Source organism: Scomber japonicus, chromosome 3, assembly GCF_027409825.1.
Source record: "Scomber japonicus isolate fScoJap1 chromosome 3, fScoJap1.pri, whole genome shotgun sequence".
Taxonomy (NCBI): Eukaryota; Metazoa; Chordata; class Actinopteri; order Scombriformes; family Scombridae; genus Scomber; species Scomber japonicus.
In genome coordinates this window covers 515,394-543,149 of record NC_070580.1, presented here as the reverse complement: position 1 = coordinate 543,149, position 27,756 = coordinate 515,394, and the positions used below count along the sequence as shown (strand labels likewise).

At 38.0% G+C, this 27,756-nt stretch overlaps 1 protein-coding gene across 1 annotated transcript; it reads right to left on the bottom strand.

Moving 5' to 3' along the window:
• Positions 1-779: 779 nt before the first annotated feature.
• On the bottom strand, positions 780-27,756 carry nampt2 (nicotinamide phosphoribosyltransferase 2). The gene is made up of 11 exons (XM_053316691.1): positions 27,515-27,756; positions 14,586-14,721; positions 14,299-14,402; positions 14,080-14,208; positions 13,161-13,319; positions 10,813-10,943; positions 9,945-10,170; positions 9,150-9,269; positions 5,879-6,019; positions 4,456-4,581; positions 780-2,812 (listed from the first exon to the last, which is right to left on the bottom strand). The coding sequence occupies exons 1-11, from the start codon at positions 27,560-27,562 to the stop codon at positions 2,651-2,653; spliced, it is 1,482 nt and encodes a 493-aa protein (XP_053172666.1). The 5' UTR covers positions 27,563-27,756; the 3' UTR covers positions 780-2,650.

Genomic DNA, 27,756 nt, shown 5'->3' with positions numbered 1-27,756 from the left:
TCCAGCAGTGCTAGAACTGTATAGTGGAAAAGCGCCATAGTCGTTTCACCTTAATATTCTAGACCAGACCAGTACAATCTTGTAGTCAGTTGCTATGGCCTAGTGCTTGGTCAGGTAGTTCATTGGCAAGTGTCTATTGATGCTGAGAAAGAGGTGCTATGGTGCTGGGTAAAGGACAAAGTTAAGACTACTAACTCGTCAACCCATTTATTCTATTAGAGACATGGGGACTACAGGGTCTCGGCAGCTGTCTTCAAGGGAAGAAAGCTGGGCCTTGGCATTATCCAGATGTTCTGAAATAACTGCTAAGTTCTCTTCAATTGCTGAAGTTGACTGATTACAATGCTGCCAATGCTGCTTTCTGGTTTGCATCCATCTACTTCAGTAACTCATGCGTCCTAGCAAGTTTGTTGGCTAGTGTGTCCTCAGAGCCAGAGGTGCCATCTTGTTGATTTTTTTGCATTTTCACTGTTTTTTTTTGTCATGCTGGTCTGTCTCCATTATTCTTTTTGATTTTGAAGTGACATGGTTTCATGTCAACAATAGAACTGCTGATAGGTAACCCACAGGTTGAGAAAAGTATATCAAATAAACAGCATTGAGGCCATCCACTAGAAAGCATCCTTTTAGATGTGCGCAACAACAAGCCTACATTAAATTTAATAAAGACAGTTAAATGTTAGGTCTTTCTGTAATTTAAAAAACGTAAATACACTGAAATTTAAAAAAAAAAAAAAAACTTTTACTTTTTGAATAAAATCACAATATTATGACGCAGTTTGATAGTTTTCTTTTTTGTTTAAAACAGATAAAATGTTTCATTCTTGCTGTTGAAATCACTCGCATCATTTCATTATTATCACACTCACTATTTATAACTGAGATGAATTTCAATGCATTGTCTTAATATCATTGTTATTTACAAAATATTCAAAATCAAGTGATGAAAATCTAATTCTTAATAATCAAATTAATTCACAATTTTTTTATAACATGTTTCAAGGAGATTAAAATGTTACATTTTGACAAATCCAATCCAATCCATGACAGATAATGGTTACATTTTACTTTTACTAACAGAGAGGATGCATACAGTCTGTGCAGGCAGTTGGGAGATTAGTGCAATATGCCTCTAATGTATATCTTTACAGCAGCAACACTGTTTAAATGGAAACAATTCAAAGCTAAAACATTGTGTTAACTGTAGCTTTCAGCATTTCAGGGTAACAGATTTTTCATATTAGAACATCAGTTGTAATAATCATTCTTTATAATGTTATTCTCCAGGAGGAACAAATACTTATGTCTTGTTGTATGTCACTGTATCACAGGACATAAAGAAATTTGGAAGTTGTTTAAATGGTAGAATATGAAAGTGTGAATAAGCACCGTATATGTCTGATGAGAACACTGTAAAGTCACCTTTTGCTCATATTTATGGAATTTAAAATGAGGCCATATCCCTCCTTAGACCTCTACAAATTGCCATAAAACCCAAACTGATATTAAAAATGAGTCTTTGGTTAGTTGAACTGCTCACAACTCATAAACACTAAACTAATGGCAAGGGGTCACAAGTACACACTGCTTCACTTTAAATGGTCACAAATCAAAAAAGATGGAAACCAGAGAATTAGACTAACAATTTGGACACTGGCAGAATATTTCAGTAGACCTGATGATGAAATGGAGTGTGCTTTGTGGGCCTCCGGCATCAGAAGTCATCGAACTGTGGCAGTGTAGCACAATCTGCTCAGTGTTGTGATATCCTCATTGAGATATCATACAGGGTTTGTCCTCCTTTCATATCTACAATCTGATGTGATCTACAGTCTAAGGTGTTTGTTCAAGCTGTGGATTCTACAGGACTGATGTTGTCCCTTACAAACAAAGCAGAAAGTATGGCTGGAGTTGTGCTGATATGTGGAGCTGACACTGACCTTAAGTTAAGTATTGTATATCAAATACACAGTGTTGCCCACACCTGTTGATGTGGCACTCTAATTAATACTATACAATGCATATTGAGTGATGGTGGATTTTAGCGCCTTGTAGTGTAAAATGCTGCTTCAAACATTTTTCTACTCTACCTGTAAAACAAAAAATACATGGAAGCTTGGAATTTTTGGAAGCATCAGTTTTTTTAACCTGAAAATGCTCAAGATGTAACTGCATATATTATATGTTAAAATCTGCCTTCTTTAAAGATACACACCCTATGTCTATTTTAGTGTTTAGTAGCAACCCTCAACTTGGGGTGTGTATGTTTAAATCCATAAACGAAAGGAGAAAAAACTACTATAGCTTATGATATTTGACCCTGAGCTTCAGTTGTGATGGTTGTGGCCATTAGAGGGCAGTGTAATTGTGTGCTCACACAGCCTCACATATATAGATATAAAGAGGAGTGAACTGTGTTCTGGCCACAATAGAAAGCGAAAGAAGCTGATCTACCTGAAAACAATCTCACCATCGGCCTCCTCAGGATGAGGTGAGTGTGTGAGGGGTGGAGGGGGTTTCAACATGTCCAGTTGTTATTGTGATGGGTGACTCTAAAACACTGCAGTCTTCATTCCCTCCACAGAGGAAGCCAGTGCACCCCGTTAAAGACTGAAGTACCATGTGCACAGCAAGAGGCTTTGTGGCTGATCTAATGAATCCCGTTGATGATGTGATTGTGCAGCAGCTCCTCTTTGTGGTTGTGCAGGGTGGGGTTCATCTCCTTGTCACGCAGTCGGGCGTTCTTCCTGATCTCCTCGAGGGAGTACTCTTGCAGCAAACTGCCGTTCTCAAACACAGTCACCAGCATATCCTAACAGACACACAGCAGGATAAACTCAATCAAGCTGTAATTCATATGCAAGTCAAGAATTGAGAGCACATAAATATGTGTTGTTAAAACAGGCTTAGGGTTAGATTACCATTTTTAGTGAGTTTTAAAGTATAAAAAGATTTTTATCAAATTAAACCTCATAGTAAAGTTTTTTTGAGTGAAAGTTTGCCATTTTTTCAGTAACAATTCAGTGTATTTACAATCAGTTATTTCTCATATAGTTTTCTTTATTGTTAGTGTGGGATTCAGATGACCTACATGAGGGATTGACAGGAGAATGATGTGGTGTGTAATCCAGCCAGCTGTCTTAAGTCTGTACTGTTTCACTGCTGTATTAAGTTACTGCTAATGCAAACCCTATAACATCCTATTGTTGCTGTCATATTAAAAACGTTCAACTGGCAACTGGGGTGGCTTTTATTGTGAAGCAGTCACAGGAAACAATTTATTTGACAGAGATTAGCACTGACTGCAACTGTTTATCAAAAAACAAACTTCTAAAAAGAAAAAACAACTGATATTTTGATTATATTTGTCAGTGGATCTGTTTTCAATATGTAATTTTCTTATTTTTGGACATTGACTGACTGTATTGTCCTAATTTTTACTGTGTTTTTGCCTCTTAATTCTAGTATTGGTTTACATGGTTTTAAGGAGTTGGTATTTTTCTATTGCAGTTTACAATTTTGTATGGTTATATTGTGTATTTGTATTCTGTATCAATTACAGTAATTGCACTAGTAATATCCTTGCACTGTCACTTATTTCCCTACCGCCATGGTACACAATCTATCCTACCATAGCATCCCTACTATACAACCTCCAGTAAGCAGTTACTGACAGGCTGCTTACCTCCAACTCCTCACCAAGTTAACTAACTCTATTGTGTCCTGTTGTTGTGTGGAACAATACAGTGCAGTAGGCTTGTGGGTTATCTATTTTTCCATACTTTCATACCTTCCTGACATTCCACTGGGGTAAAGTATATGATGGTATTTGTGTAAAATAAACAAGTAAAAGCTGCTGGTGATAAAAGTCATTCCTGCTGGAGGACCCAGCTGACACTTGTTGCTGTGACAGATACATCAGTGTTAGACTGTATACTGGACTATACAGGACTGAAATCCTGACCACATCCATCAGTGATGTTGGGTGTGATCAGTAGGGCTGTAGTATGGCAATGTCATCCGTCAAACGATACCTGCAATGGATCCTTTTTACACCCAGAGCTAGAACATATGACTATTTGTATGGACTTACAACACAAGCGTTCTTCGATTCAATGCGACATGTGATTGGCCCACTGCCACAGCAGCTACAACCCTTCTGTGGTGGTGAAATCGTGGTGAATTTGAGGTAGCATTAGCAGTTCAGCAGCCAAGATGCCTCCTAAACGTTCTAAAGTGTGTCTACACTACACGCCTGTTATACCAGATAGAAGACAGAGCACTAAATGTGGAATCACAGAAGTACTCTATGGGTATTGGTATCATTTTAGGGGTACTTGGATTGATACTAGTATCATAATTTTTTAAATGATACCCAGCCCTTGTGATCAGACATGCAGGGACATTCTGCTTTTCAGTCTGCTATTTATTGACCCTTTAAAAGCTGGGACCCACCTCCTCAGGCTTGCCTGCTCCTTTCTCTACGGTCTCTATGAAACCATCAGAGTTTCTCCTCAGTGATAATCGACCCTTCTTTGACCTCTTAGATGGGTCGGTCACTGGCTGTTTGTACACATCCATCTGGAAAAAGATGAAGAAGAAAAACTTGTTAAAAGAAAATGTAACTGAATGCACAGTTGGGCACATTGAACACTGGGCTCTGAAAGCATCTGTGGTTATAGAATGTTTTTATTGACATATCTTTTAACAGATTTAACAATTACTTTAATGAAAGTCATGGTTTTCATGCTGTTGGTATGATAGGTAGGGGTATCTTTTAGCCCAGTAGATTTGTATCACAGAACCACTTGCAGCACACAACAATATAGGAGCTTTACAGTTGACACAGTTTTTTTTTTTTTCAGTTGACACCAACAGAATTTCACTGTCTTGTGCAATGACAATAAAGATTATTCTATTCTATTCTATTTTTGCTCCCTGGTTTTGCAGTTTCTGATAATATTTGACTCATTTCTTAGAATTGAGGGAGGCAGCAGCAACATAAGCAATCCCACCAGACAAGCTTTTACAAATGCTGAGTTGATGCAACAACCACTTCTTTGGAATTCAGACAAAAGGTGAATTTGTGCAATATATCCGTTATTGCCATGTATTGCATTACAAAACTATGTGTTTTCACAATTACAGGAAGTAGGGAGGATTGGAATGATGAAAGATAACTCAAGATCATATCTATAAAAAGTCTGTGAAAGTGCACACTGAGCTGATGATCATGGTTATTTAAAGTTAACTTCATCCAGGATTAACAATCAATCCTAAAAGTACTCAAACCCAAGTGAGCTGTAAGGAACAGGATAACATTTTTTCCAAGGATGTCCAACTGATGTTAACGGGGCTTGAATTTTTAAAGCTTTTTTCTCTGAAAACGGCTGCCTACTGTGGATGAAAATGGTGCTATAAGAGAAGCAAGAGTGAACAAAAGCTAAACGGTGGCAGCTGATAGTTAAACAATGAGCTGAAACTTGTTATAACGCCTTGTAAAGTTGCAGAGTCATTGATCATCCTTAACTTGCATTTTGTGGGTGGTCAAGGGTATGGGTGAGATGTGTCTGGGCTGATGTGTGTGTGTACTTATATTTTTTGCTGCAATTGGAGTGCTCAAACCAAGTTTCATTGTAAACTTGCAATGACAACAAAGATCTATCTATCTATCTATTGATTGTAACACCACTCATGCTGCTTGTCCTGATTGATTCGATTGTAAAGATGTGTTTGTTGAGAAATCAGTAAAACTAGAAAAGCACGACCCGGGTTAAATAACGAGCTGCAGGTTGAATTAATGTATTATAATCTCGTCAGTAAATGAAATGTGACAATCTCTAACACAAGGCATTGAAATATCACTGCATCTACTCACTCCTTTGCCGTTAGTCTCCACATAGCTGCACTTGAAGGCACAGCTGAGTGTATCTCTGTTGAGCTTCTGAAGCAAAGCGCTGCCACAACCGAAGAAAACATTCTCGGCACTCCAGCCTTCATCACTCAACTTCTGCAGAATCTGCAAGAAACAAACAAGCACAGAAACACATGATCATGACTTCTACTTTATGTTGATGCAGAGAAGAGGACTTTATTTCATTTCACTTGGCAGGTCAAGAATGCAAATAAAGGATAAACATGGAGTAGGAGCTAGGGCTGAACAATTGTGAAGAAATATGTAATTGTGATTATTTTGACTGATATTGCAATTGCGATATGATTAACAATTAGAGAGGGAATGATAAAATTTACATCATTATTCTCATTCTCATTGAAAAACATGATTATGATGGTGGGATTTTATTGGCGGTCTGTACCAAACAAAGGTGTTTTATTACATCTGTAGAATGTGATGAATAGGCCTGGACATCTCTTTACAGCACCACTTTATTTACCACAGCACACACATACTTTATTTAAAATGGTATTTTTACACAAATTTTGCCTTTAACAAATATTGCGCATCCTGCTATTTGAAAATTGATTCATTATTCAGACCTAGTAGGAACATTTCATATAATATCTCAAAGATATTGATTTTACTGTTTTTGATCTTGACAAATATATTTTAAAATTTGAACAAGCTGGCCTTCATCAGAGCTTTTGGCATGACAGTGCAAATAGTTTTAATTCATTATTAAATACAAATATAAATACACACACTCAGTCTTACTGTCTTAGTTTGGACCATAATTCCTATTCTGAGCCTAGTTTAGTGTGAGCAGCATGTAACAGAGCAACAGCTGTGACTGCCACGTTCAGGTACGTTGTTGAGTGTAGGTCTGAGATGAGCCATGTGTGAAATAGAAGTCTATCTGTTCTATCAGGCACACTTGAGCTTTCTGTGTAGACACGGTTACACATTAGCTTTTAAGGTGATAGGTTTTAACCAGTCAACAGTTCAATGGAATAACCATTTACTTTGAAATGAAAACAAAAGGTCAACATTTCATTATTGTCCTAACTGTTGTGTCTATTTTTAGATCTTAAATTTCACAATCTAGATAACAGGGAAGTGTTTTTTAAAATGTGTTAGTAATAGTTTTGTAATGTTAGAATGAAGAAACCAATTTTTTAAGGGCAGTGGCTGGTCTAGAAAATGTTACATAGAATGGCAATGGGGTGACAAGAGGTTTTGGCAGGGTGGCAGGGTGGCATGGTAGGGTGCTGGAAAAAAAAAAATATAAACACTGCTTTTCTAGTCTTTTGACCACTCAGAGCAGCTTTACACTGCATGTCACATTCACAATTTTATTCTCAAAACAAAAACATGCGTTCTGAGTTCTAGTTAGAAGTGATGCAGCAGTATCATTCTACTTCTGTCTCATCTTTCTCCCTCAGTTCTTTTCACTTTTTTAATCAATTATTTTTAAAGCAAAACGTTTTTTATTGTAGGAGCACATAGTTAATACAGTAACATACAATATTAAGTAAGTGATATTTGGTTAATGGCTCAAATAGACTTCTGGTCTGATACTGAAGGATGCAGCCTTTCTGTCCACACTCATGCTTCCATTAACACTAAGGACTGTTATGAAAATCTTTATATTTAATATGTAATCAATTAATAATAAGTACTGCAGTTTTGAGGCCTCACTAGAACTTTACTAAATTCCCATAAATGAACTGCCAAGCTCCATTACCTAAATGTCATATTTAAACATGACAAATGACGCATCTGCAGATCTTTGATATTTATTAAGATAAGGACTCAGTTGACCTCAAGTTACCTGATAAAATAAGTTAAAACTGTACTAGTTCCATTTATAACTTTGAATCTAGTTTGTCATACAGGAGTTACAGTTACAGTCTTACTTGATTTGTACTAAAATGTAAAGCAGAGAAACTCTGATTTCACCTCCAGATGCAGCAGAAGCTCTCAGCTGCTGTGTGTGTAAGGTGCAGGCTGATAGTGATTCACTGTGTAGTTTGCAGAGGCCTAAGTGAGCATTATGAATTATGGATTTTTGTTCTATTTCTTGTTTCTTTTCCCACTTCGGACAGTTTAAGAGCATGGTGGTGACTGACAATGACTATATTTTAAAACTACAGTTTTAGGAGATGTAAAATTGGGTTGCAGCTGGGGGTCAAACCCTACAGCAGGAGGGGCAGCCCCTGTCGGTCTGTTCCTACTTTGGGGAAACATCGGAAAAGCTGTTTTTTGTGTGAGCCAGTTAGGGGGCAGTGCTGGAGGCTTGTTTGATTGATGTTAGCTGGCAGGCAACCAATGTTATAAACACACTCATGGACAGATAGTGTGTCACTGACAGGAAGAACGACCAAACCAGCATTTAACACAGGGGTGAACTGGCTCCTACGTTACTCTGTATCTTAACTTTGCAGAATATGAAAAGAAAACTGGAGAAAAGTAGTTGTACCTAATTCCAATTGTTCAATAAAAATGCACCTTAATGCTATTCTCACCTATTTTCACAGTGGAGGCTTCTGCTCTGCCTGGACAACTTCCAATAACTGACTTGAAATGGGATTGAGATTTGAAGAACACATTTTTCCTCAGTGGGTTTTAACACATTTGATTGTATTTCTTACCATGGTACCCCTAGATAGTTTATTATAGTACAATTATAATATGTATTATATATCATTTATATATAATAGACACCCCTACTCTAACGGGTCTGAAGTGACAAAATATAAAATACAAATGTCTCCCTTTGGTTTAACTTATTTCTCAAAGAACACTGGATAAGTGATTTACAGTGCTGATATGTTATAGAAAACTGCTGTAGAAAACAAAAAAGTTGGTTTCATTTCAGTTTGACTTTAAGATCAGAGGGAACTGTACTGTCAGAGCACCAAAACCCTGCAGTTACTTGCTCCAACTGACCATAACCATCTTCTTTTCAATCACTTCTTAGAACTCATTTTTATCTGTTATCCTGTTAATATGTTTTGTTATTTTTATATTATCATTTGGACACACACCCACACCCACCCACACACACACACTAGGGGTTTTCATGTCCCTTTATTTTTGGCTGGGTAAGAATGGAGCCATTGTGTTAGTGATAGACGGACAGACTGAAAGCATCTGTAATAGCTGAAGTAATGATCACAAGAAAACAAACATAATACAGTAAATAAGCTGTATAAAAAGCAGTCTAGACAACAAGCACACTGTTTCTTACCTCATCCACTGAGTTGAGGTCAATGCCGTCTCCTTGAATAATTCGTAGGTAGGAAGGCAGCACCTTGTATCCCATGGAGTTCAGAGAACAGCCAAAACACTCCTCCAAAATCTTGATGACCTAGAAAACATGTGACATTCCTGTTATAGTTTTTAGGCGTGTGACTCACACATGTGGATTCACTGAGATAAGATTTTCAGACTGCAATATTTACTATTAATTAATTAATTAATTATTTAATCAATTAATAATCTAAACTCAATCTGTAAAATGATGAATACATATATGGCTACTTACTATTAATAATAGTGACTAATTGTCTTATTAAGGCTTCTTGATTATGGCAAAATAAACCAATCACAAATATTTTGGTCTATACAGAGATCACAACTATTTAATATGTTTACTCATTGACCTTGGACCTTTTATTGAACCTTTCTACCTAACCTATCTTTTTAACTGTCGATTTCCTTGAACTTTAAATGATTTTTTAAGAAAAAGAAAAGAAAAAAAATAAGCAGAAAAAGTGACATGTGTGGTGATCGACTTAGGTGGGACGTTTCTAATTCTGGATATGAGAAGACTTTAAAATCTGTGAATTTGTAAACATTTCTATAGACTTTGATCATAACTTAAGAAAATGTTTAATTTTTAAAAGAAATTAACAGTTTTAACACAATGTATCAAAGTAATAGAGCTCAAATGAGTGTAAGTTTATAAGATTCTCCTATAAACATAAAATAAGTTTAGATGTTATGTGTTTCCCCACACAGTGTAACCCAGCCCTGTTATTACCTCAATAAGAGTCTCTGCAGGGTCTCCAGAGTCCGGGCGAATGACCAGACAGGAGTCCTGGCTGCGCTCCATGACTCGCTCCTTCAGCTTGTCTCCCCAGATGTGTTTGCAGGCATTGAAGATGTCATAGCTGTCACTGACCACTGAGACCGGTCCAGAGGAGAACTGGTCCAGGACTCGCTCAAATGCATCCTTCTCCCTGCTCTTCCCCCAGGATATGATGGTGCTGGATGACACGAAGGATTCATCAACAGTCTATAAATATTTATACTGGTTACCTCTAATGGGGTTACAGTTGTCCTCCCAGTTTATTGACAAGTGTGCACATCTGGAGAAGGCTAGAGAGGGCTAGAGAGGAAGGCCAGCCTAAAAAGGTACAGTATGTAAATAATGCACATACATAAATGTGAATGTTAACGCTCCATGTCCACAATGCAAATACTCAACACAGTTGTACACACTACAAATGTGTTCTTTACATCCCAGTGAAGGGTGCAAACTGGTCTAACTGGGCTGTCATGTGCAGATGTGTGGTTTGAAACATCTGCATTTGCATGTTTGCACGGAGACACTTTTATACACTTTGGAGAAAGGAGTGCACTGTGACATGAACAGGCTGCAGTATCAATCACATTTCTCACTTTGTTTGTAGTCAGATTAGTGCCATTTAATCCACATTAAAACACAAGAGAAATTAAACACTGATAAACAGGATTTTTTAAATAGTCAGTCATTTTAATGGAACACATTACACATTTTTTCTCTCTCATCAGTGATTTGTGTGTGTGTGTGTGTGTGTGTGTGTGTGTGTGTGTGTGTGTGTGTGTGTGTGTGTGTGTGTGTGTGTGTGTGTGTGTGTGTGTTATACCTATGCTCTGCTGCTGGAATGGAGAACCCAGCCATTGGGCAGCTGTAGTATCTCTGAGCCATCAACAGTCCAGCTACTGTGTCTGTGCTGCAGAAATTAACCAGATGAGCAGCTCCACCGAGAGCTGCAGACTGCAGAACAGAGAGAGAAGATTAACAATCACTGTGCTGATTCAAAACTATTCGCAGTCACAGATCATTTAGTCCATTATTATTTTTTGCCATGGTAACCATTGCTCAATAAAATCCACAGAGGTGTTGGATCACATCACCTTCAACATTTCTCTGCGCTCACCGTTTATCTGGATGTACAAGTAATGAATGAATCATTTCTTTATTGTCATTGCATGTTCACATACAACAAAATTAGCTGTCTATCATAAAAGAAAACTGTTTCCATTCACTCTCTAAAAACACACACTCACACAGACACACATAAAGTAGAAGAACTGTTAAATAAGGTCAAATATAACCATAAAGATCTGTAAAAAGTATAGACTAAAGTGCATATGCAGTTATTGCACATTGGTCCATGGTGATGCATTTTAGATAATTGTGCTGGTAGTTGGGGATTGAGGGGTGAATGTCAGTTTGTGTATGGCTAAAGGATATGTCTCTCAGGCATCTCTTCCTGGACCAGCACCCGTCCTGAGGTTTCTCTCTCTCTCTCTCTCTCTCTCTCTCTCTCTCTCTCTCTCTCTCTCTCTCTCTCTCTCTCTCTCTCTCTCTCTCTCTCTCTCTCTCTCTCTCTCTCTCTCTCTCTCTCTCTCTCTCTCTCTCTCTCTCTCTCTCTCTCTCTCTCTCTCTCTCATAGTCTGTCCTCCTGACTGGTCTCCATGGTGATGGAGGTCCTGGAAGCTGCTCGGGATCCTCTTCATCACATTCTTCACTAGGGGTGTAACAATTCATCTACTACATTGATGTATATTCCTTTGATCCAACTACACCCGGACAACATAAATTGATCTAACATTGTTTTAAAATGTAATCAATTGATTGTAATAATAACGCATTGGATTTAAGCACGTCAGACTTTATATGGATGTGTTTTTTCTTCGCACTTTTAATGATAAAGACGTTAAACGTTACTCGATTCAGTCTGCCTACAAATTTAAGAAGACAACAAAACATAGCATAGCGAAATTATCAAGCCACCATTGCGGTCCAGTGTGTGGAAACACTTTGGCTTTTGCAAAGACGGAAATGTTCTAAATAAGTCGCTCGCTGTTTGTAGGATATGTAAAGGTCAAGTAAAGTACAACAGCAACACAACAAATCTCTCCAACCAGCTACTAAGGTGACATGGGATTTCACACAACACCGACCGTCCAGGCACTACTGTATTTTTATTGAAAATGTATTGAATATTGAAAATGAGAGCAGAAATGATTAACTTCCTGTTAATTCACTAAAGTCTTGGTTGCACTTTATTCAAACAAAATGTGAATGCATTTTCAATTAATTGTTGTTTACTTGTTTGTTTATATCCATAATTAATTTATACCTGATTCCCTTACAAGAAACAAAAGGAATCTAGGAAACTTCACCTGCAGTGTCCAGTATCCAGTTACTGAATCGTTTCGGATCGTATCATTCTAAATGAACCAATATCGTCCTTAAATCATATTGGCAACCACGAATCGTGATACGAATAGAATCGTTCTTAAAACGAATCGTTACACCCCTATTCTATACATTACACATCTGTCTACATTTTTTTTTACTTGTCCCTGTCATTTTTGTCATAGCTCTTATTATTTTGTTATATTTTATTTTGTTTATGTATTCATTTAATTTTGGTACAGTTTCTTTGTTTTCTCCTTATGAGGGTTGTGGTGATTTTTAAACTTTGCTGAGCACGGCACTTCTAGTCACCAGTCAATGTAAAAACAACTACTGACTGACACAGATGATTCACTACACTCAGTTCAGCTTAAGTATTCTCACACACACACACACACACACACACACACACACACACACACACACTTTTCTATGTTATCATAAAACAGGTTTGAGAATGTCAACTTTTTTTAGAATCCTATAACAATGAAAGACTTTCACCAGCTCAGTGGTTCAGTTGCACAAGAGATTGGTAACTGAATTGACATTCCAGCTTTATGTGTTATTATGTAAACCTGTGAGTTCTGTTATTCTGACCTTTGAGTCTGTAATCAGTGATGTGAATGGTGCTACAATATATCACCAACATCTTTTTATAAAGGTCAGCATGGCACACTCACACGCACAAAGCAGGTATCATGAGGTGCATACATGATACATTTAACTTATAAAAAAGAAGCAAGGTGCTTGCTAAGGAAATACAATAAGAAGCTAATAGTTCCTGACCTCCTGTGAAGACACTCCTCTGTAGCCAAAGTCATGCAGTTTCAGGTCCAGGCCCTCCAGGCTCCCTGAGGTGGCTTTCAGGTGCTTGGCCAGGATCTTCTTAAACTCCCGGGAAATGGTGGCTACTGTGATGGGATACCACATCTGGACCAGCATGGTCTATAGCAAGCAAGAAGAGGAGTTGGTTAAAAAAATATGATGGATGTGGAGATAAGTAAGAAAGAAGGACAGTGATTTATCATTTGATAAGACAGATAGAGGATGATACTGCAGCATCCCTTTTCAGATGAGGGTTATGCATGGAGGTGAGTGTAGTGAGATACAGATAAGCAGGGCATAATCAGAAGTCCCAGAAAATGGCTTACGAAAGACATACCAACAATAAACAAGTGGATTGATATAGTCCATAATATATACATGATGGAGAGGATTACATTCAAACTAAGGAACAAAATTCTATTTCTGAAGAAAATGGCTCACCTATGTGTCAACTATAAGACCTGATTTTGTATAACTGGTATCTCAATAGCAAAGTCATACTTAGGCATGGGATGATAACCGTGTTCAAGGTATACCGCGATAAGAAAAAGTCACAATAACCGAAACCGCCAAATTTTCTGTCATACCGTTTCTAAGGTATGAGCTGTTTTTTGTCTGGTCAAGGACTGTAGTGCAGTGTAGTGTAGGAGAAAGTGCTGGTCAGAAATCCCTCAGGTGGTGCAGCTGCAGCGTAGAGTATCACGACCCCTCACACTGTCATTACAGTGTATATTCAGGTTAAATGATCATGTCTGTCTTTATTTTTCTTCCTTTTAGGAACATTTTAGAGCTGTAATCACAATACCACCATACCGTGAAACTGTGATATTTTTTCTTATGGTTATCATACCGCCAGAATCTCATACCGGCCCATGCCTACCTCAATGTAGTTAGTGAGCCAGTAGAAGTTTGGATCGGTGTTCTCCACAGTGAAGAGCACGTTGCCTCTAGGTATGATCCTGCCCTCGGGGACAGCTTTGATCCGAATAGGAAGACGGCCATCGTGTTTCTGGTGCAGAAGAAAGCACATGTACCTCAGGTTTCATACGCTGTAGGTGATGATTCTGTCTAGACAGAAAGCTGGAATCTTTTTCTATACCTCAAGGACTTTCCTCCAGCCTTCTTCATCGAACACAGCCTGTTTGAAGTGCATCTGGTAGAAGAGCTTGGCTTCCTGAATCTTCTCCTCTGTGATCACTGGGCCTGTAGATAAGAAAACAAGTGACTGGAAGCTCAGTCACAGAGAACACACACACGTGACACAACATCCAGAAAACCACAGAGCAGTTCTGATCAAATAGTCATCAGTAATTCTTCATTGTATATTAACTTTACAAGCTTCATTGATCTTGTTTTATCTACATGTGGTGTTAGATGTGAACGCACCTGTGAGGTACTTCTTCAACAGGTATTGGAGACCGAAGAACACCACCTCATTGAACTGGGTGCCTTTCTTACGTCTGCATTCAAAGTAGGAGTAGATTTTGCTGACGTTGGGAGGATACTGTTTGTAGTGTGTGATCTGAAAGAGAAACACACACACACAGAGGTCAAACACACACTTACTGGGTGTAACTGTAATTTATTTATAAGTGTTCAGTCATCTCTATTGCGAAACAGGATGAAATAAAACCAGCGTGACCACACTCATAATAAACTGGAAATATATGGAAAGAGGAAGATTTTCTGCTTGACGTCAAGCTTGTGTGTACAGTAAACATGTTTGAAGGAATGATGACAGCTTAAAGCACTGAGACTGACCGGTCAGTCAGGTGTAGAAACAGCTTCAACAGGCATTCTGCCTACATAAGTCTGTCTCACCATGTGCTTTCTCTCCTCTCTCAGAAACACACAACTGACCAAAAGTGGAGACCCATTTCTTACATTTTAGAGAAGAAAAACACACCGTATAAACTTTTCATTTAGTCAAACATTTGATTACTTATCCTCATGTGATCCAGAATATACAAAATTAGAAATATTTGAATAGTAAAGGGCACAAACACTTTATAAAGTGTTTGTGTGTAGCTCATTTCCATTTTTTGTTAATAATCCTCTATGGAAGATTCAATAAAAAGGAAGTAGGGTGGACATTTAAAATAAATATCATGATTATTATTATTATTATTATTATTAACCTTTGAGTCCTATGTAGTAGCAACCAATAATGTAAAAACTACTCTTAATGAGAGAACTGCAAATAACATTTTCCAATTCTTAATGTGATACAAGTCAATCATGTAATAACTTACCCATAATTTTATAACATTTATCACATTTCTAAATTATGAGAATAATGTAATAAGTTATTATATTATTGGCTGATGATTACATTATTAGCTGGATTTAAACAATCATAAAAAATGTAACTTTATGTTTAATTTATTTAAGTGTCACACTTCCATGAAACTTCAGGAATTGATATTCCAAATAGATTCCAATAGATATTTTTAAGCACTGGCCTCACAGACTTTACTTTTCTTTTACAATCTTGTCTACATGTGTGTGGTTTTATTTCTTTTTTCTCTTTCTAGTGTGTTTTTCCCTTGTATGCTTGGAACATAAATTGCTACTCTCTTGCATGCTCTCATTTTTCTTTAATCTTTTTTAATGTATTGTATTTTGTATTATATTGTGGGTTTATATATAGCTGTATTGTTTTTTTCTAAACTACACTACACTACACTAAACAGACAACCAAGTCCCTAAATTTGGTGGTCAAGGTACATTTTTTTGCGGCCCAAAAATAAACAAGACAGAAAAGATTATTTAACTTAACATAACACAGCCTTTCTTAACTGTGACACTTTAAAAACTGAAAATAATTTAATATATGCCATATAAATCAAATAAAATAAATGTTGATGAAAATAAAGTTCCGAATAAACCACATTTCTTAATGTGGTTTAAAGGTGAAAACTGCCTAGAAAATAGAACAGAATCTTAAATATTTCCTCTTTTTTTTACTTCAATACTTTTCTTGTTTTTAAATGTTTCTGAATCCTGAAACTTTTTTTTAGACTTGGAGCTCTTGTATGATGAAATCTCTGATGCAGCATTCTACTGCAGTGCCACAATGCCACCAGTAGGGGGAGTGAGGAGTCACCTTTTCACTACTCTACCTGCCCTTTAGAGAAGGCAGACATTATCAGGCAGCCTCTCTTCTCTGTGCATTAAAACAAGTTGACAGCTGTTGTTGAAGAGGTTGTCAAACTGTGAAACGTAATCTGCACGACAGCTGTTTAAATCACACAAATCAAATTTTAATTAATACATAAAAACAAACATTCCTCATTTGTGCCTGTGGAGCCGACATGAAAACTATTTTGGTTCAGTACATTTCTGCTGCCAGTCAGTCAGTCAGTCAGTCAGCCTGGTGAAGGCAGGTTAGCTGGCTGCTGTCAGGCCAACACACACTGAATGCAGGCCGGAGTCAGAGCGGACTAAACAGTTACGGCACTCGCCCATGTCTCACTTCCTCTGTGGAGTCACAGCTGTGTTGGTGAAGGCCTGCAGTATGGGGATTAAACTTGGAATCTACTTGGAATTTTTGGTGGCCAAACAGTAACTGATTGTGGCAACGGGCCATCAGGCCATGGTTAATATCGAATCATGCTGTTACCTTTTTCACATAGCTGCTCAAAAACCTGACCCCGCACACACACACACACACACACACACACACACACACACACACACACACACACACACACACACACACACACACACACACACACACACACACACACACACACACACACACACACACACACACACACACACACTCTCTTTCCCTCTAAGAATTCTGACCATATATTTGTTTGTGACACTTACCTCCAGCTCTGGCTTCTACTCCTTAAAAATTTGAGTGCCAAATGAAGTGTGCACATGTTTGCAAACACAGACAATCACTCTTACGTCATATAATACAATATGTATACCTTGTTAATGATGCTTTGTCCTCAAATACCAAGAGCACCATTTCTCTTCATGGAAACTGTCATCTTTAATTTAACAGCCATCTTGCAGCCAATTAGACACTGCCAAAGAAAAGACACGTCTTCAAGAATGAACTATAGATATCATCTGCTGCAGTTTTACACTCTTTGTCAAGCTTGTCATGACTCTATTGAAATAACCAAGAATGTAGATAGGGCAAGGACTCTACTTTGATAATGCATTTTCATCTAACTATTCAGGAGTCAGGTTTGTTATATACACACACACAGACAGAGAGAGAGAGAGAGAGAGAGAGAGAGAGAGAGAGAGAGAGAGAGAGAGAGAGAGAGAGAGAGAGAGAGAGAGAGAGAGAGAGAGAGAGAGAGAGAGAGAGAGAGAGAGAGAGAGAGAGAGAGAGAGAGAGAGAGAGAGAGAGAGAGAGGACAATCTGTAAAGGTGTGGTTAAAACTGTTTGCTGGAAAAAGTGAAATATTTGATTAAAGCTGACATTTTTCATGAAAAGGAGAAAACATATTGAAGAGTTAGACTTTATATTATATGACGTAAGAGTGATTGTCTGTGTTTGCCATCATGTGCTCACACTTTATTTGGTACTCAAATGTTTAAGGAGTAGAAGCCAGAGCTGGAGATAAGCCTAAGCATCAAGTATCACAAACAAATATATGGTCATAATTCCTAGAGGGAGGATAGGTGTGTGTCTGTGTGTGTGTGTGTGTGTGTGTGTGTGTGTATATATGACTGGATGGAGAAGAGTGGCAGTTTTCCAGGGACGTAAGCATCTGTAAACTTGAAGTATAAAGTTGTCATTGAGTCAGTCAGATATCTAAGGTCTACATCTAATCCTGTTCAATTGTAATGAATCCACAGCATGAAGTCATACAGCATTAGCTGTTTTCACTATAGCCATAGATTTACTGACAACAATCACTGGATTACTTTAATACTGAGGAATCCTTCTAATTATGATGATGATTGAGGAGCACCATTTGATATCTAGATATGTTTGCAGGGTATCTGCACATTTCTTTGTACTTTTAATGATTTTTAAGACCTTTAAAAAAATTTAAACCATTGCTGCTTCATAATTAAATGAAGTATTAAAACTGCTCAGAACAGTGGTGGAGGAAATATTTAGATCTTTTACTAGTGTAAAAATACTAATGTCACTTCAGTAATAGTATACATTACCACATGTGACTGTTGTACTCATACATTATGAGACATATAATATAATACATAACACATTATGAGACATATAACACCACAAAAGCAGGAATGTTAGTGTTGTAGTTGAAATGGAGATCATTTTGAAGTCATTTATATAGGACTGTAACTAATGATTACTTTCATTATAGTTACTTTTTACTATAATAAGTTGATTGGTTGGTTATGTAAAATAATCAGAAAATATTGATAATAATGATAAATAACAAACTGAACAAATATAATTACACTCAAATGAAATGTAATGCTTTAACTCCTACAAGTCCAGACATTAAGCTATTTTTAGTCCTTGAATATCAAAAACTCAATTTAAGACATTTTATGAATTCGTGGGAACAGATTTATACCCTGTAAATCAATAAAAGCTAAAAAAGAAAAAAGGAAACTCCCCTCCACCTGCATGGTAATAGCCATTATTTTGTTTTATAAGATTAAAAAATTACCCACTTGTCATATAATTTTCATGCAACTTTACACCATGTACCTCAGTGCTGAAAATATTATATTTGCACTCAAAAAATGGCAAAATGTAGAATAATTAAAAAAGGTGTGCCCCAGTAGTCTGCTGGTTAAGGTATATCCCACAGAACTGTAATGTCAGCAACTTGATTCCAGCACCACACACCCTCCCTCTCCCCTTATTTCCTGTCAACTGTCACTGTCCAATAAAGGAGTAAAACGCTTTAAAACTACATAAGTAAAAAATGCCAGTAAAATGATTGAACGTTTGTGTGAAGTCTAATGTGCACTGCTACACACCACAGAAATGTAGAAGCACCAACAGCAATGTGATTGATATCCATGGTGTAGTCATGTAAGATTGATTCAGTACATACAGACTAAGGATCGACCAATAATCAGCATGGCCGATAATATCGGCCGATATTTTGCATTTTTACGATAATCGGCATCGGCTGTTTTTTCCACCGATAACCGATAAAATAAGTTTATTTTAAAACGCGCTCCTTTGGCTCTTATGCAGCCGTCTCTCTCTGCCTGAAGTCACCACTCTTGGCTGTGTAACAATGTCCCGCCTACAGCGCCCACTGATTGGCTTCACGGCACAAGTGACAGTCAATCAACACTGCAGCTTGTAGATGCAGCGCCACAGAGAAGAGAGGAGAGGACTGCTCCGTGAAGTAGTGATGGGAACAGCAGTTCTTTTTACAGTACTGAATCTCTAGAATCCGTTCATTAAAATGATTTGTTCATCGAATCGTTCAGTGCTCTCCAACTCCCTGAACTGATAAACAGCCAAATGATCCGTCATTCAGTTCATGATTCAGCCCTGAGGTTCACGTTCACTTACTGAGGGACGGTGCGTTCAAGGACTATATTATACAATCATTCGCGGGAGACGCAGCGCTGCTTATACATGCACTAAAATTATTACACAGCGAAAGTGTCCTCTGTGCACAGTAAAATAACATAACATGATGCTACACGGATGTTAGCAACACAGCGCTAATGTTAGCAGTACAGTTACTGAACGTGAATCAACTCCTCAGCCCTCAGTGCCCTGAGTCAGTGAGTGACTGACACAGCGCCACTCTCAGCACAGTACGTGAACGAGAATCACGTCCTCAGCAGGCCGTTCAATGAACGAACTGAGCGACGCAAATCACGTTCGCAAACGTGAGTGCCGGCGCGCTGCGAATGTGATTCGCGTCCTCAGTAGGTCGTTCAATGCGTATATATGTCTATGGTTCAATGAACGAACTGAGCGATGCGAGTCACGTTCACTCAGGCGTCAACAACAGTCCCTCTCCTCCCGCACGCTGGCTGCGTCGTTCGCCGAAGATTCACAAGTGAGTCGCGGTAGTTCCACTCCCGACCGGCATGCTCGCGGCTGAGCTCAACTGAACTGAGAAAGGAACGAATCAGTTCATGAAGTGATTCCGTTCAGTTCGTTCACTCAAAAGATTTGTTCGTTCGACCGACACGTTTGCGACAGACACAACACTACCGTGTGGTGTTTGAAGGCAAGGCTACAGAAAATGTCGAAGTTGCAATAAAAATACTCTATGGTGAAGTTTTAAAGACACCACAACCTTATTATGATCAGTTTCAATGAAAACATTAGGACCTACCTGCCTGCCTATATTCACATCAAGTACGACACGATTTTGCAAATAGCTTAAATGATTACGCTTCTAAAAATAAATAAATAGCACCACGGCAAAAAAACAAAACAAAAAAAAACCACGAATGATCAAGTGAACATGACCTGGAGCTCCTTTATTTAATAAAAAGAAGACATAGCAACATATGGGTACAGCAAGTAGCCTACAGATTAAGAGAGCTGAACCTGTTGAACTTTTTGCTTTGATTGAACCATTTCAAGATTTGCATCAGAGTTTGTGTTATTCTACAAAAGTTTAAGGTCACAGATTTCCACAGTGTAACATAACACACAAACAGTATACTGTATTCAGTCTAATCCCAAGTGTGTTATTCAAAATTTTGACACCAAAATTTAAATTTTTACTGCAAATGAATATCGGTTCTAAATATCGGTTACAGTTTCCTTGATTACTAATAATCGGTATCGGTATCGGCCCTTAAAAACCATATCGGTCGATCCCTGATACTGACTACCAGTGGCAATGTGCTGACTTTGCTGCATGATCATGAAGTCTGAATAGAGAGGAAATATGCACTGAATATTGAGCTAATCAGGTTCACCTGGGACATCTTGTGATCCACATGAAGAGAGGAACATTATTATATCATTTGATTCAGACACTGTATGATACTACTTAGTGCCTTCATCTGTAACCTGATGTTCTGTATGGTTGACTCAGCATTTCTTCAGTTCATCTGACCTATAGAAAGAGTGTATAAGTAAATGTTTGATAGATTGACCACTAGAAATCTAACAAATAACAGCATTCAAGTTCAGCTGGTCATGATTAGCAGTGAACCAACATTTAGATTGTTATCTAGAGGCTAGACCTCATAGCTCATCATGACAGTGCTCAAAGCCGCCACAACTGAAGGAAGAAAACTCAGGACTGTGTTTTGTAGCTATGTTGGATGTGTTCAGGTGCTCATAAAAAAAGTCTGGACATCTGAAACTCTTGGCTGCAGGGCACCAATGCAATCACCAGATATCTTGCCACCTGTCATCAGGGTGGCTGGTGATTGCAATTCTAAAAACACAAAGTTAGCAAATATGGATGTCATAAAATATAGCATTAAGTTCATCTTCCAGGATGACTGATACCACTAATAAGACTGAGGCTTTCCTTACTGTTTAATACCAGGAACATTGCACACTTGTATATAGTATCATTAATTTATGTATATTGTAGATATGTAAATATGTTTTAATTAGTGTCTTGTATATTGAGGAGGTTTATGACCCTAAACACAACCCAGCCAGTCAGCTACTCCGCACACACCAGCATGATTACAGTATAGCTTGTTATTAACTGTCCAAATCCAGGGTGCAGCAAAGTATAAAGAGCTGCATGTATTAAAGACACATCAGAGCTCAGTGAATTCCTCACAAGCTTCTGTAGTGAAAAGGAAAAGCTGGCAGTGTTTTTCAGAGCTGTGCTGTGACGGATACAGTTGTTAATTATTACACTAGTTATGCAACTGAGACTTTCAGCAGAAAACAAAACACAAAGCCAAGTCACATGTATACCTTCACTCAGTGCTCATGTGAAAAAGCACGTAATCATAATCAGTATCATCACTGCTGTGCCGATCCAATTACACATGCAGGGAGAGGAGAACGTATACACCAACATGGACTACTGACACATACGCATGGTGGAGCACACATGACTGAAGCTGCTCCATCATTAAGTGCTGTCTTGTAGCTGACGTCATTTTGTTTATGACCAGTTATTTGGTTATGAACAAGATTAGGACTAGAGGAAAAGTCAGGGGATGGCCACAGTTACAAGCACATTTACTGTTGATCAGTCCATCGGGTGGATGTCAACATATTTCAGTGGATAAAGCTCTGAGCTGCTGCAGGTGGCAGATGAAAGGTCAGGAGATACCAGGATTAATGATTGTAGTATAAGTTGACATACGCCCAGTTTGACTACTTTATGATCACCAATTAATCTTTTTAAACTGGTTGAACAATCATAATCATGAGGTCATTTTTGAGAATTGAAAAGTTTGCACTGATGATTGTATTCCAGTCACAGAAATGAGTGTGGGCACAGGACACCTCTACTAATAAGATACCGGGAATTCTCTGAATGAGTTTAGCAGGTGGTTAACTTTGTCCCTTTATACTTTAAAATAAAATATGTCTCATCAGGGCCGCTGCTAAGCTTTTGGGGGCCCTAAGCATAAATGGTCCCCCCCCCCCAATTTGTTTTAAAATTGACATGAAATATACATATAATTATGAAAATGTATATATTAAGCAAAATATATAAAACAAAATGTCAAAAACTTTCTTAACAGCAGCATTACAATATAACATGTAGCTGATAGTTATAATTTATCACTGTTTATACTATTATTGTCATTTTGTACATGTTTCAGGTGTCTTTGTGTGTCTGTGTTGCTTAAGAGGGCTGTCAACTTTTATTTTGAAAATACCGCTTTTATTTTGACATTCTGTGTTTTTGCTGCACTTTGGCAGAGTGAGAAGTAAACAGGAGAAGGTGAAGACACACATGTGTTGTAGTTAAGCTAAACTGTAAAGTTAAGGACCAGTTTCCATGGTTACAAGGTGTTTAAGTGTTCAAGAATCATCAGAAGACCAGAGATAATTCCTCCTTTACACAGCACGCAGCCAACGAGCTCATTCATGTGTTTTGAGTAATAGGGCACACAATTAAGAAAAACAACGGTGGGCCTGTTCATAACTCATTTATATCATTTCTTTAATGTAATAATATAATAACTATCATGACATTTTTTTAGCAACCTTAATTTTGGGGGCCCATGCCAGGTACTTGAGGCCCTACTCGCTCTGCATACTCTGCGTATGGGGAGCGGCGGGCCTGTGTCTCATATCCACACTGTGAACTTCACTTTCAGTTCATTTAGCTTTTGACATACTGACATCTATTAACTGGTAACTAACAGGTTCATTTTTACAAGAAGTTGTGATGCAGCTTCTGATTTTCCAGAGTTGGTCTGTCCATCAGCTGGTGGCTAGAGCTAACTAGCTGCTTAGCTCATGCTTTTTCACCTCAAAGTGCTTTCAATGTATTTAGTCACAGTCACTCTCGATGACATAATGTAGTCTGGCTTGAGGTAGTGAACTAGCTCTTTCAGTCCCTCGTCCTCTACCACACTGATTACCATTACAGTTCTTAATCATTCAGCACTCCAACTGTGTGATGGCCTAATAACAAAGTAACACCTGTGTTGTTCTTACAGGTTAGCTCACTAACTGGCTAATGGCTGCTACCTCACTAGTTTGGAACAGTCAAGTGTGATTATATGTGATTATATATTTCCAACCATGTAGTTGTTGTATGTAGATTGCAGCTGCATTTACACTTGTGTTCTATGTGGTAACAATGTGTCCCTGAACACCTCTGGAGGTGGTTAAGCCAATCAGATCACAACCTTTCCTCAATCCATCTTCATTCATTTACACCTGTAAAATCATGTAGGCCTGTCATAACACAAACACGTTTTAATGAAAAGTGTAAAGGGGGCCACTGACTGGTCGATTGCATCATATGTCCACTTTGTTGTAAAGTAATCAGAGCAGGCTGTCTCAATATGGTGAAACAATGCTAGGTCAAAACCTTGTATATGGCATTATTGTACATTGTATGTGCATTGTTGTTGCCTGGTTACCATCAGACATGGACATAGCCAGCATTTTTAAGATGTTTGTTTTTATGTAAGTTGAATTTTATTTATCTTTATAGCACTTTTCATACAGTAGTTGTAACTCAAGTTGCTGGACACTTAACGAATACATTAAAAATCCTTCAAATACATTGTACATTGTAGACTACATGGTGCAGTTATAAGAAGGCCTGAGTTAAGATTTAGGCTTTTTTTTTTAGATATATGCTTTATATATTATTTCACTTACCCACAACCCAAGAAATAATTTGAATGTAGTAACTATCTGGTGGATCTTTAATGCTAGGTGGAAATAACCACAATATTGTAATACTGTACTATAGACAAGCTGACCGCAGTGGGTGACGCTGGCAAACCACAACTGCCACCAACGTGCCATGTTCAAGTCTTTTCTTTTTTTTTCATGAGACTGGGCTAGTTTTGTTTTATATACAGTGTGGATGGCATATATTAGACTCACTTTAATGAACATTTCTAGATGAGTTAATTGTTAAATCATGGCAGCATAATCCACGCAGACCTTGTAGATGGCGAATGTGTCTCACTCATGACTAATTCAATTAATAAAAAGAAAAGAGGTGGTGGGTATGTCATGAGTACTGGGACATTGTAATGCTTTTTTTTTTGTTTAAATCATGCAAAGTGCTGCGTTGTAAACCTGGTCACCCCTATCGACTTTTAGATGAGCTCATCACAATGTACCAAATCAGTTTCTATTATGTGATTGTGATGACAGACACATTGGAGGAATCCTCTTGGCTGTGCTGCTTTGGACTGCATTTCAGGGGTTGTTGGGAGCTAATAAAAAAGGCCAGCTGGTCATCATCCAGAACTTTGCCATTTGGCTGCAGTGCAAACTTTGCATGACATCTAACAGTGACATCTGACATTTAACTGTACTGAGCGGAGCATATGTTCCACTCCCCTTCCCGATAGAGCCCACTGACTCACTGCTGGCTTTAGGTTACGGATTGACTGAAATGAAACTGAAAGCTAAACAGTCAAAGCAGGGTTGGGCTCTGTGACACACACATTTACAATTGCATTATAGACAGAGAGGGCATGCTTTACTGGATAAGCACTGCAATGCAAAGTAATGAATCACAAGATGACCTGTACGTCACAGAGTACGTCTTAGTTCATCACTCTGGACTTTTTACTGTCATATAATTTCTTCCAGGTTTGCACTATCAGTCTATTACTTTTTCCTCTTTCAACACTGGTTTCTCTGGTGCCAGCTCAGGCAGCTCAAGTATGTTTTAAGCAGGTGTTGATCAGTTTTACCATTTGGAAGTTTCCACAGATAAAAGGTTGAGCTCTATTCTAATAACTCTGCCCTTCCTCTTATCCCTGAGTGATAACTGTATCTGTATGAATAAAATGTAGTCTCAGTTCATTACAGAAGTTAAACTTTTTTATAATTATCATTCAGTTATAGCCCTGTGATGAAAACACTTGTAACATGACTCATGAAACTTTTAATATTTATTATTACATTAGCCTATCTAAGGATTTTCTATAATAAAACTTAATTAATAAAATTTAATTAACAGCCAAATTATTACCTTTGTGAGATGACCGTGATGTATACTGTCAATACTTTCTCTATGGTCACTCAGAGGCTAATGTTAACAGAGCAGAGCAGCTAACTCCTGCTATAAATAAACAAAAGCAGCTGACCAACACTCACTGCAACAATAAACAACTGAAACCAACTCTGAGGTGACGATATAACTCTGTTATCAGTCTGTCTCACATCATCAACCCTGCAGCTGCTCAGCATGTTGGACAATGATAACTTTACTGGAGCGAACAGAGCAGTAGAGAGGCTGCTCTCCACTACTGCAGACATGATGACAATAATAACCCAGCAGAGCAACCTGCCTCCTCCTCAGTTTATTATTCTCATTCAGTCAGCAGACTGTAAGATACTTTCAAATGACTTAATTCATTCATTAATGCAGGTCACTTTTTAAAATAAAAGGATGCACACTGTTTATGTTATCTACCAGGTATGTGTCATATTTTATTTCAGTGGACCAAGAACTGAGAAAAAAATTACTCATGTATAGAAATCAAACATTTGCCCTTTGAATTGTAATCTAATCAAATCATGAGGTGTGCAGAGATTCCTTCCCCTAGGCCATGTATATGTAAAAATAATAGTCAGTACAAGTCAGTGCCAAGTCTGAATACCATATTTATAGTTTATACCCATATATTAAAGTATGAATGCCTTAAAAAAACTCTCCCAAACAGACATGGACACAAACACCAGGCTGGACTTACACATGGTTGTGTTAATACTACACTGTGAGTCTACATATGCTTACATGTACACACATTTTCAGTCAGTACATATTATAAATGTGTGTACACCCATACAGGCCCTGCAGTCATAAATATGCTGATCGGGGTAAATGACAAACTGATCGTTCCATCTCTGCCGACAGGAAAAGGATATTTTGAGTTGAAATGGATATTTTGTCCTATCAAAAACACAGTTGGTGGTGGTGGCTTCAACATTTAGTAACAGGACATTTATAAGTCATGCCAGCCTGTCTGAGCCCTTCAGTGTGCACCTGGTAGATGTGGCACCAAATTATTACAGAACAGACTAAGACACTACTATAGTCTTGTTTAATAGTTCTCAGAGATGATACCGCTTAATTAAAGCTATACTTTAGTTTTTGGGTTTTTTTTAATTATATTTGTTAACATTTTAGCTTATTATATCTGCTGTTTGCTACAATCACATTACACTGATCCATAAAGGTTTGGAATGTTTGGCTAATTTAAAAAAATCTTAAGACAAATGAGTTCACTAGTCAGCAAAGTAAGATGTGAAATATAGTTTGTTTTCCTATGCTGGTACCAACACTCTGGCATTGACATTACTAGAAATGCCTGGTTACCCAATCCCTGCCAGCTCCTATCAGATAAGGTTCCATGGATTCAACTTTAATATCTAACATTACTGCTGGGACTCTATGGACCCCATGACTCTCTCTCCCCTGGAGCTCACACTCCTCATTTAACATTGTGATAACTGCATGTATCCAACACAGAGTATGAGAAAGCTGGTTGCTAAACACTTCACTTTCGGTTTTTACACCATCGTCATCTATTTCACTGCTGTGAACGTTCAATTCACCAAAAACGCAACTGCAGAGGTAAACGAGTGAGCGCTGCTATGTGACGTTCGTGACCTACTGAACGTTAGCTTACTCTTTAGTGAAATGAGCTCTATTTCTTTCAGTTTCACACACAAACGCCCCAAAACAGAACAAGAAAATGAGATAAGCAAAACGAGCAGGTCAACTCACCTTATACGAATCCGTCGCAAGCAAAAAATTAAAATCCTGTGCTGCCATTGTTGTGATGAATGAATTAACGTAACTTCACGCTAAATGTCACTTCGGGCTGCGGTCTCTTCGTAGCAACTTAACAAGACGGAAGAAGCGGAAGCTGAGAAAGAAGCCTTGTGCGTCGAATGAAAGTGAGTTAAAGGTCTGTGTTGGAGTCAGGTAAAGTCGTTAGAGAGCTGGTAAAATAACTAGAGCAGTAG

What these genes read in the sequence shown, in the direction of transcription:
- nampt2 (XM_053316691.1), bottom strand. Translation starts at nt 27,562, where the DNA reads ATGGCAGCACAGGATTTTAATTTTTTGCTTGCGACGGATTCGTATAAG. An exon ending in GCTGGAGGAAAGTCCTTGAG is followed by an intron (nt 14,209 to 14,298) that starts GTATAGAAAAAG and finishes CTTCTGCACCAG; the next exon opens with AAACACGATGGCCGTCTTCC. An exon ending in GAGGAGTGTCTTCACAGGAG is followed by an intron (nt 10,944 to 13,160) that starts GTCAGGAACTAT and finishes TCTGTTCTGCAG; the next exon opens with TCTGCAGCTCTCGGTGGAGC.